Below are 14,322 nucleotides of genomic sequence, written 5' to 3'. Positions count from 1 at the left end.
CAGTACAACCCAATATCCTCACTTTCCTTTAGATGATTTCAGAAAAGGGAAAGGTCATACTTAAAAAACAGATTTTGTGACGGGCAGGTGAGCAGGTAAACAAACAGAATCACATCATTTGAGACCAAATGCATGCATGCTCCTTTATAGTATCCTTCTGTTGTGCCATTCAAGTGGATATTACATCTGAAAATGTTAGCTGAAGGGTCTTAGAGCACATATCCAAATATTAAAAACTGTTTGCTTATGCCAACACACATCTTTTCCACACACACCGGCCAGTGACTGAGCTCAGTGAAGTCAATTTTTCTCCTCCCCTGACCTTTGCCGACCTTTATAGAATAGGTGAGTAGATGTTAGAAGATCAAAAGTTACTCTTAATACAAAGGGAAACTGATGCATTCGCATGCTGTATATCTGTCAGTCAAAATTCTTTCAAAATAATGTCTTAACACGACTCTGTTGACTTTTGCCTTCCCACACATTCTGCTAAGACACTCAAAACACACAAGCTGCTTTGACATATTCTCCGAAAAAAAACAGTAATTGAGTCCAGAACCAAACACAAATCCCTGTAGCAAAAAACGTCTATAGCCTCACTATAGTCTCCCAAAATGACCAGAAAAACATGTTTGAGGTGAAAACACTGGCAGGCTTAACTGTGTGTTTGTATTTAATTTCAATATAATAACTGAAAACACTCAAGAGGCAGAAAAGCACAAAGCTATGTCAGTAATTTATTTGTTGGCAAACAACTTTCACTGTTACAACAAATATTAGTTATGAGATCATTCAACTTGGAACCCATACAAAAAGAATAAATAATTAGCAGTAATATTGTAATAATAATAATCATGATCATAATAATTTAAAAAAAGAAACAAAACAACAAACCCAGTGCCACTTTATTTACTCCTGCCTAAAGCCAGCTTTCTTTCCTCTAAGCTTGTTCTGCTGTCTTTAAACCAATAAACAGATAAATAAATAATTTCTCTCTTGGGGACATGGAGGGGGGGTTTGTGGGATACATGTGCAAGCTACACTTCATACACTTATGAATTTTCCCCTCCTAAATAAGTAAACATTGGCTTTCCACATTTGGACAGTGCTGTTGTGTGCAGAGTCTTCACATCTTCAGTACACATATATGGTGGGATCATGGCGTTTCACTGGTGAGAGACAGCCTTTTTTTTCCCAAACAGAGGAAATCTTCTCTTCTTTTCACTTCAGAGAGTGAGATTTATTATTCTCAACCTTCTTTTTCTGTTCAAGATCTCAACCAGCACAGCAAGGTAACGTCAACTGAGAGAATATTTGGCAATAAAGAGGACATGATTCATAAACCATTCTTGTGTTTCTCCATAAATCTATTATCTTTTTTTTCCACCCTTGGGGTCCAAATGATACAAGACCCACTTATAGCAAACAGTAAGACATAGTATTTCCACATTAATTATCTCCTTCATCACTTACCCACTTCATTTTCCTTTTATTTTGAAATCTACACTGTGGTAAAGTATATAGTAAGAATTGATTTGTAAAATGTAAGTGACAGTGGTGCTGCTATAAAAGGACCAGGATGAAGTGTGCGTAAGGTATATGAATTAAGGAGTGCTTAACTGTCTCTGTATTTAAGAAAGAGTGACATGAAAGATTGTTCCTTGCTCATTCTGTGGCCTACAAGTGACCAGAACATGTCATGACATTTCAGAACAGTTCCACAGACAAAAGGTTTGCAACGCAACATTAAAAAATAAAAGACTTGGTCATATGCAACATTTTTATCTGTATCTGTATTCTGTACAATACATAGAAACAGTTTGTGATTTCTTCATAATCCTTTGATAACTGAAAACTTTTACAGAAGAAAGAAGAAGAAACGGAACCCATTCGTTTTTTTTGATTTTTTGTCTTTTCATTTCAGTCTGTTGTAATATGATCTTCCTTCTTTGTTTTCAGTGAAATACACAGTAGCCGCAGTCACTACAACTTGCAGGAATGTTACACCAGCCCAGACACAACTCCAGTTTAGCAGATACGAACAGGTAGAGAATTGAGAACATCAGCGTGATATGGTTACAGTTCAGGTTTCCAAATAAAACAGTTTTTTTTGGATGATCGGTAGTGAGGGTATATATCATACATCCTTCACTTGATTGGCAGGTAGTGGTGCCTCTTTGGGGCCAGTTTGTGTTGTGAACACCAGAGTTTATTATCCTGCTGCACCCTTTGGAAAGGTGGAAACATCATCCCAGTACGTGTCTTTAAGAGTTAGACAAAGAGACAGACATACAGACAAACAGACAGGCAGCTCCGTTAACCAGGGCTGGGGGCCACTGTGCCCCTGTAGTGGTGACTATATGCTATGATCTGCTAGAGGTCCATATTGGGAAACTTGTAGGGCTACGGTCACTCCAAGTTTCCAAATTAAAGTAACAAGTACGGTAAAATTACAGAATCCCTCCCCTTTCTGTTTCCATTCCAGGTTTCACGTTCCACTCGTGTGCGATGTTCACAAAACGTCTTTCAGAACCGCCCTCTCAGTCTGCACCTTTTATGACAATACATTCAGTCCCTGCTTTCATTTCACCTGTGAACCAAAGTTAATGTCACGCACAGTACATCAGTCCAGGGGCGGGCCAGCTCGGTCTGTCAGTCAACAACACAGAATGTCTTCATTGGAAGGTTGAATGTGTGAAAGTGGGCCGGGGGAGGGATAGAAGTCTCGACTGGCTCTATAGACTGGTGACCAGGTGAGAAGGGTCTACAGGCGGCTCCTCGGGCGATGAATCAGACTCCTCCTTGCTCCCGGACACCATGTATCCATCGCTGCCACCACGGCCCATGTGGTAGTAGCTCTGCAGCTCGTGAAGGTGATTCCTGGAGCCCAAGTTTGGCATGCTCTTATAATAGACGTCATCCAGCTCCGGAGCGGTGGCACTCTTACAGGGCTGCAGCTCCCCGGAACTGTCTTCCTCTCCGTCTGTTAAACCGTTCATCTGCGCATCTGGGAGGTCCGTCAGCACTGGCATGCTGGTGTAGAGCGAGTCTCTGTGGTTGGGTGAATGCGTGTGCTCGTCAGTGTGCTCATTAGTCAGCAGGGGAAAGAAGCTCTCGCTCGTCTCCTGGGGTATGCGACGTGGCCGGGAGAAGCTGTGAGGAGGAGGCGGCGGCGGCGGGTGGCTGTCTGGTGGAGGAGGTCGCGGGGGCAGGAGAGGCGCGTTGGACTCCTCTCTGATAATCTCCAGGCCCAGGTTTTCCTCATGGGGGAAGGCTGCAGGGTTGTCCAGCACCATGGGACTGTTGTCCTCTTTACTGCTGCCCACACACCCACCGACTCCACTGCTGCTGCTGCTGCTGCTGCCACCTGCCAGGCTCCCTGAAAGGACCAGACGGGAATAATATTACACAGCATATTATATAGCATGGGGGAGCAAACTGCTGATAGCTAATTTTGAACAAGGAGTGGTGCTGCTGATAGTGCGCTGACAAGGTGAGGGTTTTAGCACCCTGCAGTGAGCGGAAACTTCAGTGTTATCTAGTCGAAGAAGTTATTTCATTTTCCAAAGGGGCTTTGCTTAAAAACTGGGAGATTAACAGTGACTCAAATTACTATGTGAAAGAAGAGGAGCACTGCTTGAAGAGAAGGGCTCAAAGAGCATTATCACCTGACTCTGTTGGACGCTGGTCACCCTAGTTTAACGAAAGGTGTCGTTTTCTTTGATCTCATCGTTTGGGTTTTCTCAAAATTACCTTTTTGCTTCACCGGTCTCACCAGTGTCAGCAGGACAAAAGCTTCATATATGCTACACCTGACCAGCACCAAATGGCAGGCATGCTAAGTTAGCAACAAGCTAGTGAAAATAGTGGAAAAACATCGGTGAGTAAATGCTATTTCTCAGTATGTGATGAATGTGTACACAGGAAGCTATTTACTGACAAGTTTGTCCTTTCTACATATCAAAGGTGAAAATATGTCACTGTTGTTTTGACAAATGTTGTTTAAGCTGCTTTCAGGTGTCCCAAAAAATTATTCCAGCAGATTTAACACATTCCTTTATTCTAAATGTATTTCTTTTACTTGTACAGAATTGTTCTAGCCACAAAAAAAAAAAAAAAAAAAGGGTTTACAGCAACTGTTTATTTATATTTTTATTAGAATGCTGGGGGCAAGAAATTTGAGTTCTAATTAGTTTAGTCCTAAGGAACCACCGATTTTTTTTTTAACCATCCTGTTGTCCTGCGGGTCAAATTGACTTGTTTTAAAGTTTTAAAAATGTGGAAAAAAATATATATATTTTCACAGTGAAAAATTCTACATTTTCAAAATTTTTTTAGGAAATTTTTGAACATTTTTTGGTGTAAAAAAAACAAATTTTTTTAAAAAAATTTAAGAATATTCAGAAAAAAAATCTACCAAAATCCAGTGAATTTCGCTGTCCAATTTGGGAATTTTTTTATTTAAAAAAATAAAACTTTTGAGGGAAACTTTTCAGAAATTTTGTTCCTGAAGATTTTGCAAATTTTTTTTATAAATTTGGAGATTTTTGGGGGGAATTTTTGGACTTTTTTTCAGACAAGGTAACAACATTTTTTAGTAAGAACAACACGAGGGTTAAGGGGTCATATCAATTACTGGTAACCCAGAAACACCGACAACCGATATTTGGAACCAATATACATTAAATGCAATGTTTTACCATCATGTATTAGTAGGTAACCTGTCATTTATATCTAGGCTTCTTCACTAATAAGAATTACTATAACTGAATAAGTAAAATACAAATAGGAGTGATTAAATTAAGAACCTATCCTCGGTTTGTGGGATCGACTTAGATTTATCAGTTTGTCTTCTGCAGTTACATGTGTTGCTCTTTTCTATTTACTTAATCTGTCACCGTTTTATCACCTTTATTGCCCACAAAGGTCCATATTTTAAAGCATTATTAATTATAGTATTCAAGACTCTGGTTCATGATAATTTGAGGCTTTCTTCTAACGTAGCCGCTAGGATAGCCTTAGCCACTGCGAGAGCAGGTAATCTGAAGGTTTGCTAAGTTTTTGCAGTCTCTGCTTGAGACATTTTTGAGATCACAGTGATTACAGACAGGGACCTGAAGTAGCTCATTTAATTTATCAATAAAATACTGACAGATAATCGGAAAAATGCCAAATATCGGCCATGATAATGGCTTATCCCTAGTTCTTATCTAAGTAAACCAAGAGCCTTTACATGCGACTGTGAAGACCTTAAATGACACAAAAGTAACCACTGTCACCTCCGTTGGCCATGCTGCTGTTGACCAGCTTGTTCATCAGGTTGTGATTGCGCTCGGTGGTGGCTCTCTCATGATTGTTGAGGTACGACGGGATGTAGTTGGAGGTGAGCTCCTTGAGGATCTTCTTCTCCAGGGTGGTCTCCTTGTGGTTGCTGTGGGTGCTGTAGCCGCCGCTGCGATCCAGAATTTGGACGCAGTCACTCAAGTACTCGCTGCTGGCCATGCTGTAGTTGTTGGCATGGTTACCATTAAGAGGGAGCGTATCCATAACACTGGAGTCTCTAGCGTTGTTCAGGATGCCCTCTGAGGAACAAATAATAAAAAGTACTAATTATTAGCATTCTTAAATAAATTGCAAGTGGATTTCTCACTAGAAAGATTTTAATTATTATTTCCTATCACTGTGTGTGCTGTGAATTGAGGATTTTAAAAAAAAGCAATTCTGTTTTGGAAGGAAAAATGCTTCAAGCGACAATAATTCATTTAAGAAAAGCTTCACAAGTACTGGCTGTCCTCGATTACTGCACTACAGCATTGCAAAAAAAAAGGTTCACTGCAAAATAATTAAAAAAATATATTTTGAAGTGGCACTTAATGTAATTACATTTCAAGTCATTTTAAGGTCATCTCAGTTAGAACTCAAACGTCATTTTACTCATTTGATCCACAATGTTTCAAATAAATGAGTGACGGTTCTTGTTTTTTTAACATAATCGATATACTGTCTTCAGGAAAGAATTTTTGAATAGTGTTCCTTGATAACAAATTTTAAAAATCCGTTACATGAACTGACTAATGATCTGAGGAAAAATTTTAGCATTGAATGGAGTCAAATGCAAAGAAAGAAAAACTGATTTCATGTTTTAGAAGTAGCTGAATATTAACTGAGCACATACTTGTGTCTCGGTAAGGTGCTAATGGACAGCATGGGGGAGAGGAGAGAAAAGAGACACAGATGTGAGTTCATACACAGAATCACATTTCAGCAACTACAAAAACCAACATTTGCGCAGTCACTAAAAGCATGACAGAAACTGAGAAAAACCTGCCAGATTCTCAAAATCAGAATCTGCTCTACAATTAACTGTCTGCTCTCTTGTGTTGTACGATTTAACAGAGAGAAAACGTTAAAACACACCATACAAATTACACTTAAAGTATAGCACATACACAGTTGACGAGCACCATCACAAGCAATACGAGCACACATGCAAAGTGGCATTCAAAATGAAGCACAGACTATAAAATACACCATTCACGCAGAAAAAAAAATGTCATGGCTCCCAAGTAGCTTATAAATCAATGAATCTGCAACCAGTAACACACACACAGACGTACAAATATGTATGTATGTACTGAATATAATATATTCATATATTAATATGATTGATCTGCTCACTTGGGAACCATTTAAAGGCTGCATAAACATTTTAAAAAGAAATAACCATGCAGAGAAAGTTAATGTGGCGAAGAAATAACTCTAAGCTAACTTTATAAATGTATGTTCATAGTAGGAACATCAGGCACACCTTGGGTGTTGTACATGCCCACGGCTGGGTTGTTATAGACTGCCGAGTCCCCCAGGAGAGTGTTATAAGGATTGTTAGTACCATGGGGACGAAGGAGAGCATTAGTTATAAGATGATTAGCCATGGCTCCTGGTACAGGCAGATAGAGAGAGAGAGAGAGGAAGAGCAACAGCCAAGTCGAGAGAGGAAGAGTGAGGAAAAGCAACAGCCAAGTCAAGAGAGAAACAGAGAAGAAGCACTCAAGAGAAAATTAAAAAAAAAAAGGCAGAGGGGAGACGGAGGTTGAAGTAGAGAGCATGTAGCCATTGCAGAGTGGAAGTAAGCAAGAAGGAAAAAAACAGAGGAAGGGAGAGTGAGATGGAAAGTGAGTGTGTGGAAGAAAGAGGGAGAGAAGAGGACAAGTAAATCAAACAAGCAAACACAGTTTAGGGAGAAAGCCAAGAAAAAGCTTGACAAGTCATTCTTGCAGCCACTGCATACAGGCTGAGGGAGGGAACGGGAGAGAGAGAGAGAGAGAGAGAGAGAGAGAGAGAGAGAGAGAGAGAGAGAGAGAGAGAGAGAGACAAAGAGAGAGCAGCATAGCTTGGAGCAGACTGTGCTGCAGTTCAATACGCTTGAGCAGAGAAGCATGACTACAGGATAGTTAATGGACAAAAGGGCCACAAAAAAGTGTTCTCAGTGAATTTTCTTCCCTGGTGGGAGACAGATCATGTACACATTAAGACAGTGCAAGAAAAACCGGGACAAATGACCATGACAGCTCCTATCTATTCATCCTCATGTTGTATTCCAACCAACATCTGCCACTACTCCCAAGCGTACGTCGCATAGCTTCAAAACACAGAAAGAAAAACGGAGGCACTGAAACATTGGTATGACTTGTACAGAAACTCAGTGTTTGAAAAATGATTTTCACCTTTCTCAAGTAGCTAGAGGAAGTATAACGGAAGAAATGCGCCACCAGTGAGGTACAGTGATGTCATTTCATATGATCAACCCCTGCTTAAGTCACGGCCACATGTACTTTCTGGATGATGGTTACCTGATCTTGTGACCAGAGTTTGCTGACCACTGGTGATATGAGACTGTTCATGCTACACCGCTGTCTGACTGTGTGGGATCTGATATTATTATAGTGATGTAAACTGCCAACATCTGATTGTAGAAGGATTTTTCATTAGCCTCATTTCTGTTGTCCTTCCTCCCACAAATTCATCTTATCTATACTGGGTGCAATTTTAATATATTTACATTATTAACTCTCTTAAATCACTGTATATTTACACAGTATAAGTGTTCTCAGTGTAAAAATAATTTTAAAAGGCTGGAAGATAAAAAAAATTCACCTTACCATTTTTTTTAAATGTAAATAACATACAAATATAAAATACAGACTTGTTATTTCATTATTATCTCAAAAGATACAATTACCAACCAAATATTGCAGAAATGAACACAAATATGACAACAAAATCAGTGTAAAGTACCTAAAACGTAATATTATGCTCTTTACAATGACTATATAGGACAATAAAAGCTGCCTATAAATGTAAGTGGCTTATAAACTTTCACCGGGCAGGTTCAGGTAATGGGAGAGGAAAGAAGAAGAATTCCTGATAAAATCATTTTGTCAGGAACTGAAAAAATTTATTTTAAGCGTTAATGTTTCTTTAATGCACAATTTTACACATTTAATGGTAAAATCTTTCCTTTAAAAGTAACTAGTGAGCATAATCTACTAAATTTCTCTCTGAAGCGAAGATGAATAGAAGTACAAAGTATCATAAAATCTTAGTACTGCAGCATAATATAGTGGAGAGGGAATGAATATACACTACCAGCCAGAAACTTTGTTCAGACCTTCTCATTCAATGCTTTTTATTTATTTTCTACATTGTAGATTAATACTGAAGACATCAAAACTATAAAAGAATATATATGGAATTATGCTGTAAAGAAAAAAGTGTTAATCTTCAGTATTAATCTACAATGTAGAAAATAATAGAAATAAATAAAAAGCATTGAATGAGAAGATGTGTCCAAACTTTTGACTGGCAGTGTACATACTCATCCTCATTACTGGAAATCATCAATGACATTATTAACATTTTAGCTAAAACCTAGTTTAGTAGTCATTTGTGTCAAACTTACAAATGCACATCAAGTTACTATTATCTTTAATTATTTGGATCAATTTGTTGCGTTCTTTGCAGATACAAATGTGAGCGTCTCAACCAGTGCAACATGAATGTGGACTGCTGGCATGACGAGTCTCAGGAACTACCATTTACCTCTTTCTAATTCAATTTGTCTTGCCCATTTTCTGGAGACTTCTGTGAGATGTCTAGCTGCCACTGAGGAAGTAAATTCAGGACGTCTAAAAATGGGTTTATAGGATATCTCAATGTTTTTACTGCAGAAATAAACCATGGAGATAATTTGTCAGCCAAGAATTACGGCTGTCACAGACGACGAGCTAAAAAAGACAGTCTGAAAAAGAAAATTTTCAGAGGAAATGGTTGTGATTGCTTCAAGAACCTGACAGGAGAGAGTGTGAGTCTGCGGCCGATACAATACTGAGACAAGTGACACAAATGGGGGCTTTAGAATGTAATACATTTGATGATTAACTTGTAGGAGAACACAGAGCTTCAGTGATTCTTTTTGGATTAATGGGATCTCTGGGACACTTTTCCAGCTGGACTGATGCCAATTGTATCCTATTTTCAAGTCTCTTTCTTCATAACAGATACTATAAATGTGGGGTTAACTTATAATCAGTCCTATATGTAGTCCAATCCAATATCGTCAAAGTAATATGACCTTTCTTTGGCAATTTTCAGTCATTGCTGCAGTCATTACTATCTCACTGGCAAAACATAGATGTTCAGGCATCTCCAAGAAAACAGTGTCAGCTTACCATCCCTGTCTTGATTCCAGAGAACTATTTCTCATTGATAATACTGATGTTATTTGACACATGGCAGAGGAAGCACATATTTTTTTGATTTTGGAATTTTCCAATTCCAAAAAACTAATTATTGAAATAAATTAGTTCAATATATCAGGCAGCACTAACAGCAGTGGTGTTTCATTAAAAGAAGATATCACAACACTTTAGTATCAAACACCCATGATTCAGGCTGCTACAGTTCAGTTCATAGGAAAACATCACTACTATTTGTACATTAGAAAGAATGGAGCAGCAGACTGAGTGACTTTCTGGACATTTAGGGCAGTTTCTCCAGTAAAATAAAATATACCTAACTGGTAATTACTGGCTATAAATACTTTTGTACATTTGTTAATATTATATGAATAAATAATAAAGAAATACTACATACTAGACACGTAAAATAAACTGCATGCTTTCTCCTGTGATAGTTTTGGGTTGAAGACAGTTCAGCCCTGCTTTCTGTTTCCCTCTTCAGTCCTCCCTAACCCTCCTACATCATTTAGAGGCTGTGCACACCTTCCTTTATGTAAGCTAGTTTTCTCCCAAGATGTATTTCTTTCATTTAATAGGCTAGTGCCTGCAAGTCACCCAGCTTGGTTTTCTTTGGTTGGGATTCATTATGTTGAGTTCATCCTCTGTTTAATAAACATGTAGCTTGAGCTTTACACCTAATCATGTTCCATTTGGCTTGTTTTGACTCATCTTTAATAAATTTACTGTGTTGCTATGTAGCCCTCCCTCCTTTGCTATCGAGCCAGGCATAACACTCTCTCCCAAGTTCAACAAGTCAATCTGGTATCTGACTGTCCAATTTATTCCATTCCACCGTTATTCACTAAATGCAGGCGTTTGAAAATCTACTAGCGAAGTATCTCTGTGCAGCATAGGCGCTTTAAAGTGTGAGGGGAGGAGGAGGCGGGGGTGTCTTAAGCCCTGCTTCACTAAGTGTGTGATAATTCAAGCGCTGACACACACCGTGTCTGCTTTAGTATCAATCTGTCATGCTAACAGCTTATTAGTGGCCTGAAGAAAGCAAGGGCCACACCTCAACCTAGAGACTAACAAATGGCAGCGTGCGTTCCAACGTGTGCGTGTCAAACTGACTGGCCATTTGGGTGTCTATGCCCTCATTACCCTATGCCTCAGACAGCCATACTCATGGATTCCAATCCTACAGTCCATTACAGTGTCTTACTCTGGAGGGACAGCAATGGACAGCTCTGAATACAGTGGAATACACCGAACTAAGCCTAATACTCACTTAAAAGCTTAGCCACAGCCATAACTATATTATAACAACACAGCCTAGACTGTACGTGCAGATTCTCAGGTGAAATACCCTGCAATGTTTTGCTGTTCTTGACTGTACTATTCTAGTAGTGTGAAACAGTGTAAACTACATTTAGCTAATGATACAACATTAATATGTTGTAACCCCACATATCTTACAGCATAATCATAAAATCACTGCTGAGATTCAGCTCAGCGCTTTAACACACACACCTAAAGGATTTCTAATGCTTCAAAACACATCTCACCTTGGAAAAAGAAGTACAGAAGGAGCTTTGTGTTTTTATAGCGGGAACAAAAACTGGTTGATGTCTCAGTTTTGACAAGAGTCTGCCCCCACCTCTTCTTCCTATAAAGTCATCTTTTGAAGCAGCAGAAAGTAGCAAGTGATATTTACACTCCATTCTGCTAATCTTCCCCTCTTCAAGAACACAATGCCATTATCAGAAGTTTGGACTCCTACCACTTTGCTAAATGACAGCGTATGCTGCCTGAGCCTCCTGCTATTAATAAAGTAGATATGGTGACAGTGATGAGGATGCAAATGGTAGGTATCCTGTGGTTACCTCTGTTGAGCGTGGCAGAGCTGTTGATGTCTCCAGTGATGAAGGAGGACTCCTGTTTTCTCACAGTGTCATTCCACATCCGCCTGATGCGACTCTATACACAGGAGAAAAAGAAGCGAGAGAGAAAGAGATAGAGGACAGGGTACAGGAGGTATGGGTGAAGAACACAAAGAGGTAGCAATGATGAAGGGGAAAAGAAATAAAAGGAAGGGACAGGAACAAGTCAAGGGAGAAAAGACGTGACAACAAAAGAGGGGAGAAAAAAAATATGGTAAGAAACGTAACACATAGGATATGATGTGCAAAGGAACGGCAAATTAGTGCAGGAGAGGCAGTAAAGGAAAAAGCAAAGCAACAACCGACAAGAGAGGAACAGGTAGGAAAAAATAATCATGTATCAGTGTCAGTTATACTCCCTGTGTGTCAGCAACATCATCTGTGTAAGTCAGGGTTTGGGATATCTCACTTTCAACAAAAGTCTACATTCTAAGTCTAAGGTATTAATGGTCAAATCTGCCTAAAGTAAAAGAAGTTGAAAGTGAACTGTGATAACCCAAGACCCTCATGGCGTGCTCTGGCCTCACCTGAGAGTCTGCTGTGCTGTAGCGTCCAGGTGTGCAGGCAGGTAAGCTCACCTGTGAGCCTGTGGAGTATCGGCCCGGAGTCCGCGAGGTGGTGGTCTTACTGGAGGAGGAGATGGAGGTCTCCACACTCTTGCCGCTGCAGCAGTGAGTACGCAGACATTTGCCGTATTCTTTGCGCACCTGGGTGGGGGAGTTACACACAGACATGTACACATTCAAGCAGCACACACAAGGGAGGAGGAATTGACTGATGTTCCACTTTAACCTTGCACATAATGAAGCATATTTTTAAGATGACACACCAGGATAAAAGACAGACAATCTCTTCTTTTACTCAAATCTCTTGTGCAAACACTAAACCCATAAAATTTAGTCTTTTAAAGATTAACTGCACAAACTTTCCACCCGTCAACATCCGCCCTAAATACCGCACATCCATCTGAAATGGACATATCCCTTAGAGAGATATATGATGCACTTGTACACACAGAACATCTGCATTTAGATCCCAATCAAGTTAGAACAAATAGAATTGTAATTGCTTTTTAACAAGCTTGTTGGACTGGCAGACGTCTATTGCCACATGCTCTGTTTGAACAGCTGTGTGGTGAGTTACTCCATGCATCTTGGAAGAAATCATGTTGGGCCGCAGCCAAAGAAAACCTCAGCTCTGTTCTGAGGACATCTCTCTGGATACCTGATCCCATGGCCTTACACATACCTAAGCACAGAGTACACACAGACACACACACACCGCGCTTGTTTATCGGTCATACACTTAAGACTAAAAAAAAATCTCTGAGGGATTGCAGCCAGATGAGAGTATTAAGCATTTGATGACTTTTCTTTCCATATTCCTCTTCCACACTCCCAGGCACCGACAATGTGTGGGAGACTCAGTAAAAATATCGGTGGATGTGTAGGCTCTTCCTGGAAGCAAGATGTAACTCAAATATGAGAAGTGATACATATATACTCACAAATGCTAATAATCCTTTAAGGCATGCCAAACGGAACACATCCATAAAAGCGCTTTTTGAAATGAAAGGAGTATTTGAAAGGAAGCTGTGTGCTAATGTGAGCAAGGCTGATATATCAAACCCCAGAAATCATGAGAGGAGTGTATCTGTAACCACTGTCGCTCAGACATTAAAAATGACACCTATTTCCTTTTCCTGTGTTCAATACTCTAAAAAAACCCCTAAAATTAAGCTGATTTTTTGACAATACTTGACAAGTCATTTCAGGTGTGATGACCCGCATGATGATAAAAACCTTCTCTGCTGCTGGGTTTAGACAGTCATGATGTAAGACTAGCAGCTCAGTGTGCTACCTGCTGCCACATGGCAAGACAGGCAGAGAAAGAGAGAGAGAGGGGGCAGAGAGAGAGTGGTGTGAGGCTGAGAGAATGAGAAAGTGTTAGAAGTGAGCAGCCAGGAGGGATACTGAATGACCAATCAAACCTGTGACAGCGCTGCAGATATTTGTGGTGTCCCTGCTGATCGTTTGCTTGCATGTTTGAGTGTCTGAGTGTGTTTGTATTTGTCCGTCCGTCACACTATCTATTTCTGTCGAGCTTCGGCTCGGTGTGCCTCGCTCACCTTTTTCTGCAATATGCAGTGGAAGATGAAGATGAACATGCCCTGCAGAGAGTTGAAGATGGTGAAAAGGTAGGCCATGATCACGGTGCTCTCGTTGATGTACATGAGGCCGAAAGCCCAGGTCAGACCCAGCAGACACAGCAGGGCTATGGCCCCGATCACCCAAGACCTACACGACAAATAACTCAAAATTAGACATGCACAGTACATTTCTGTATGTCCTTATCAATTTAAAACTCAGACATGGGAAGTTTGTCTTTTTTCCTGGATTGGAAAAGTTATTCAGCCAAGGCTGACACATGTGGGACCACGAGACAGGAGGAAGAGGTTAGAGAGGGTTCATTCAAAGCCCCAACGCTGTGGGAGAGGGATGGAGAAAACAGTGGGGGTTTAGCATAAAAGAATTATACCTTGACAAAACGGGGGAGAGAAGAGAGTGAGCGTGGATTTGCTCATTTAGATACCATCTCAAGGGAGGGAGGGGAGGTTATGAGCCAGTTGACATCACCAACTAGTA

At 40.0% G+C, this 14,322-nt stretch overlaps 1 protein-coding gene across 11 annotated transcripts in view; it reads right to left on the bottom strand.

Annotated features, from left to right (window-relative positions):
• Positions 1-724: 724 nt before the first annotated feature.
• The window catches only part of adgrl3.1 (adhesion G protein-coupled receptor L3.1), a 121,182-nt gene continuing 107,584 nt past the window's right edge, over positions 725-14,322 (bottom strand). For 3 of the 11 annotated variants that reach the window (XM_022199308.2, XM_022199309.2, XM_051945161.1), the window contains 7 exons: positions 13,806-13,974; positions 12,205-12,384; positions 11,621-11,714; positions 6,809-6,937; positions 6,176-6,193; positions 5,280-5,582; positions 725-3,379 (listed from right to left, as the gene is read on the bottom strand). In XM_022199308.2, coding sequence (XP_022055000.2) covers positions 2,736-3,379; positions 5,280-5,582; positions 6,176-6,193; positions 6,809-6,937; positions 11,621-11,714; positions 12,205-12,384; positions 13,806-13,974 — 1,537 coding nt within the window. In that variant the 3' untranslated portion in view covers positions 725-2,735. The remainder of the gene's footprint in view (positions 3,380-5,279; positions 5,583-6,175; positions 6,194-6,808; positions 6,938-11,620; positions 11,715-12,204; positions 12,385-13,805; positions 13,975-14,322) is intronic. The other 8 variants (XM_022199315.2, XM_022199316.2, XM_022199311.2 and 5 more) reach the window with 7 other exon arrangements.

The sequence above is a fragment of the Acanthochromis polyacanthus genome, chromosome 3 (genome assembly GCF_021347895.1).
Source record: "Acanthochromis polyacanthus isolate Apoly-LR-REF ecotype Palm Island chromosome 3, KAUST_Apoly_ChrSc, whole genome shotgun sequence".
Lineage (NCBI taxonomy): Eukaryota > Metazoa > Chordata > Actinopteri > Pomacentridae > Acanthochromis > Acanthochromis polyacanthus.
The sequence above is the reverse complement of the archived record's forward strand: the minus strand, read 5'-3'. Positions and strand labels throughout refer to the sequence as shown.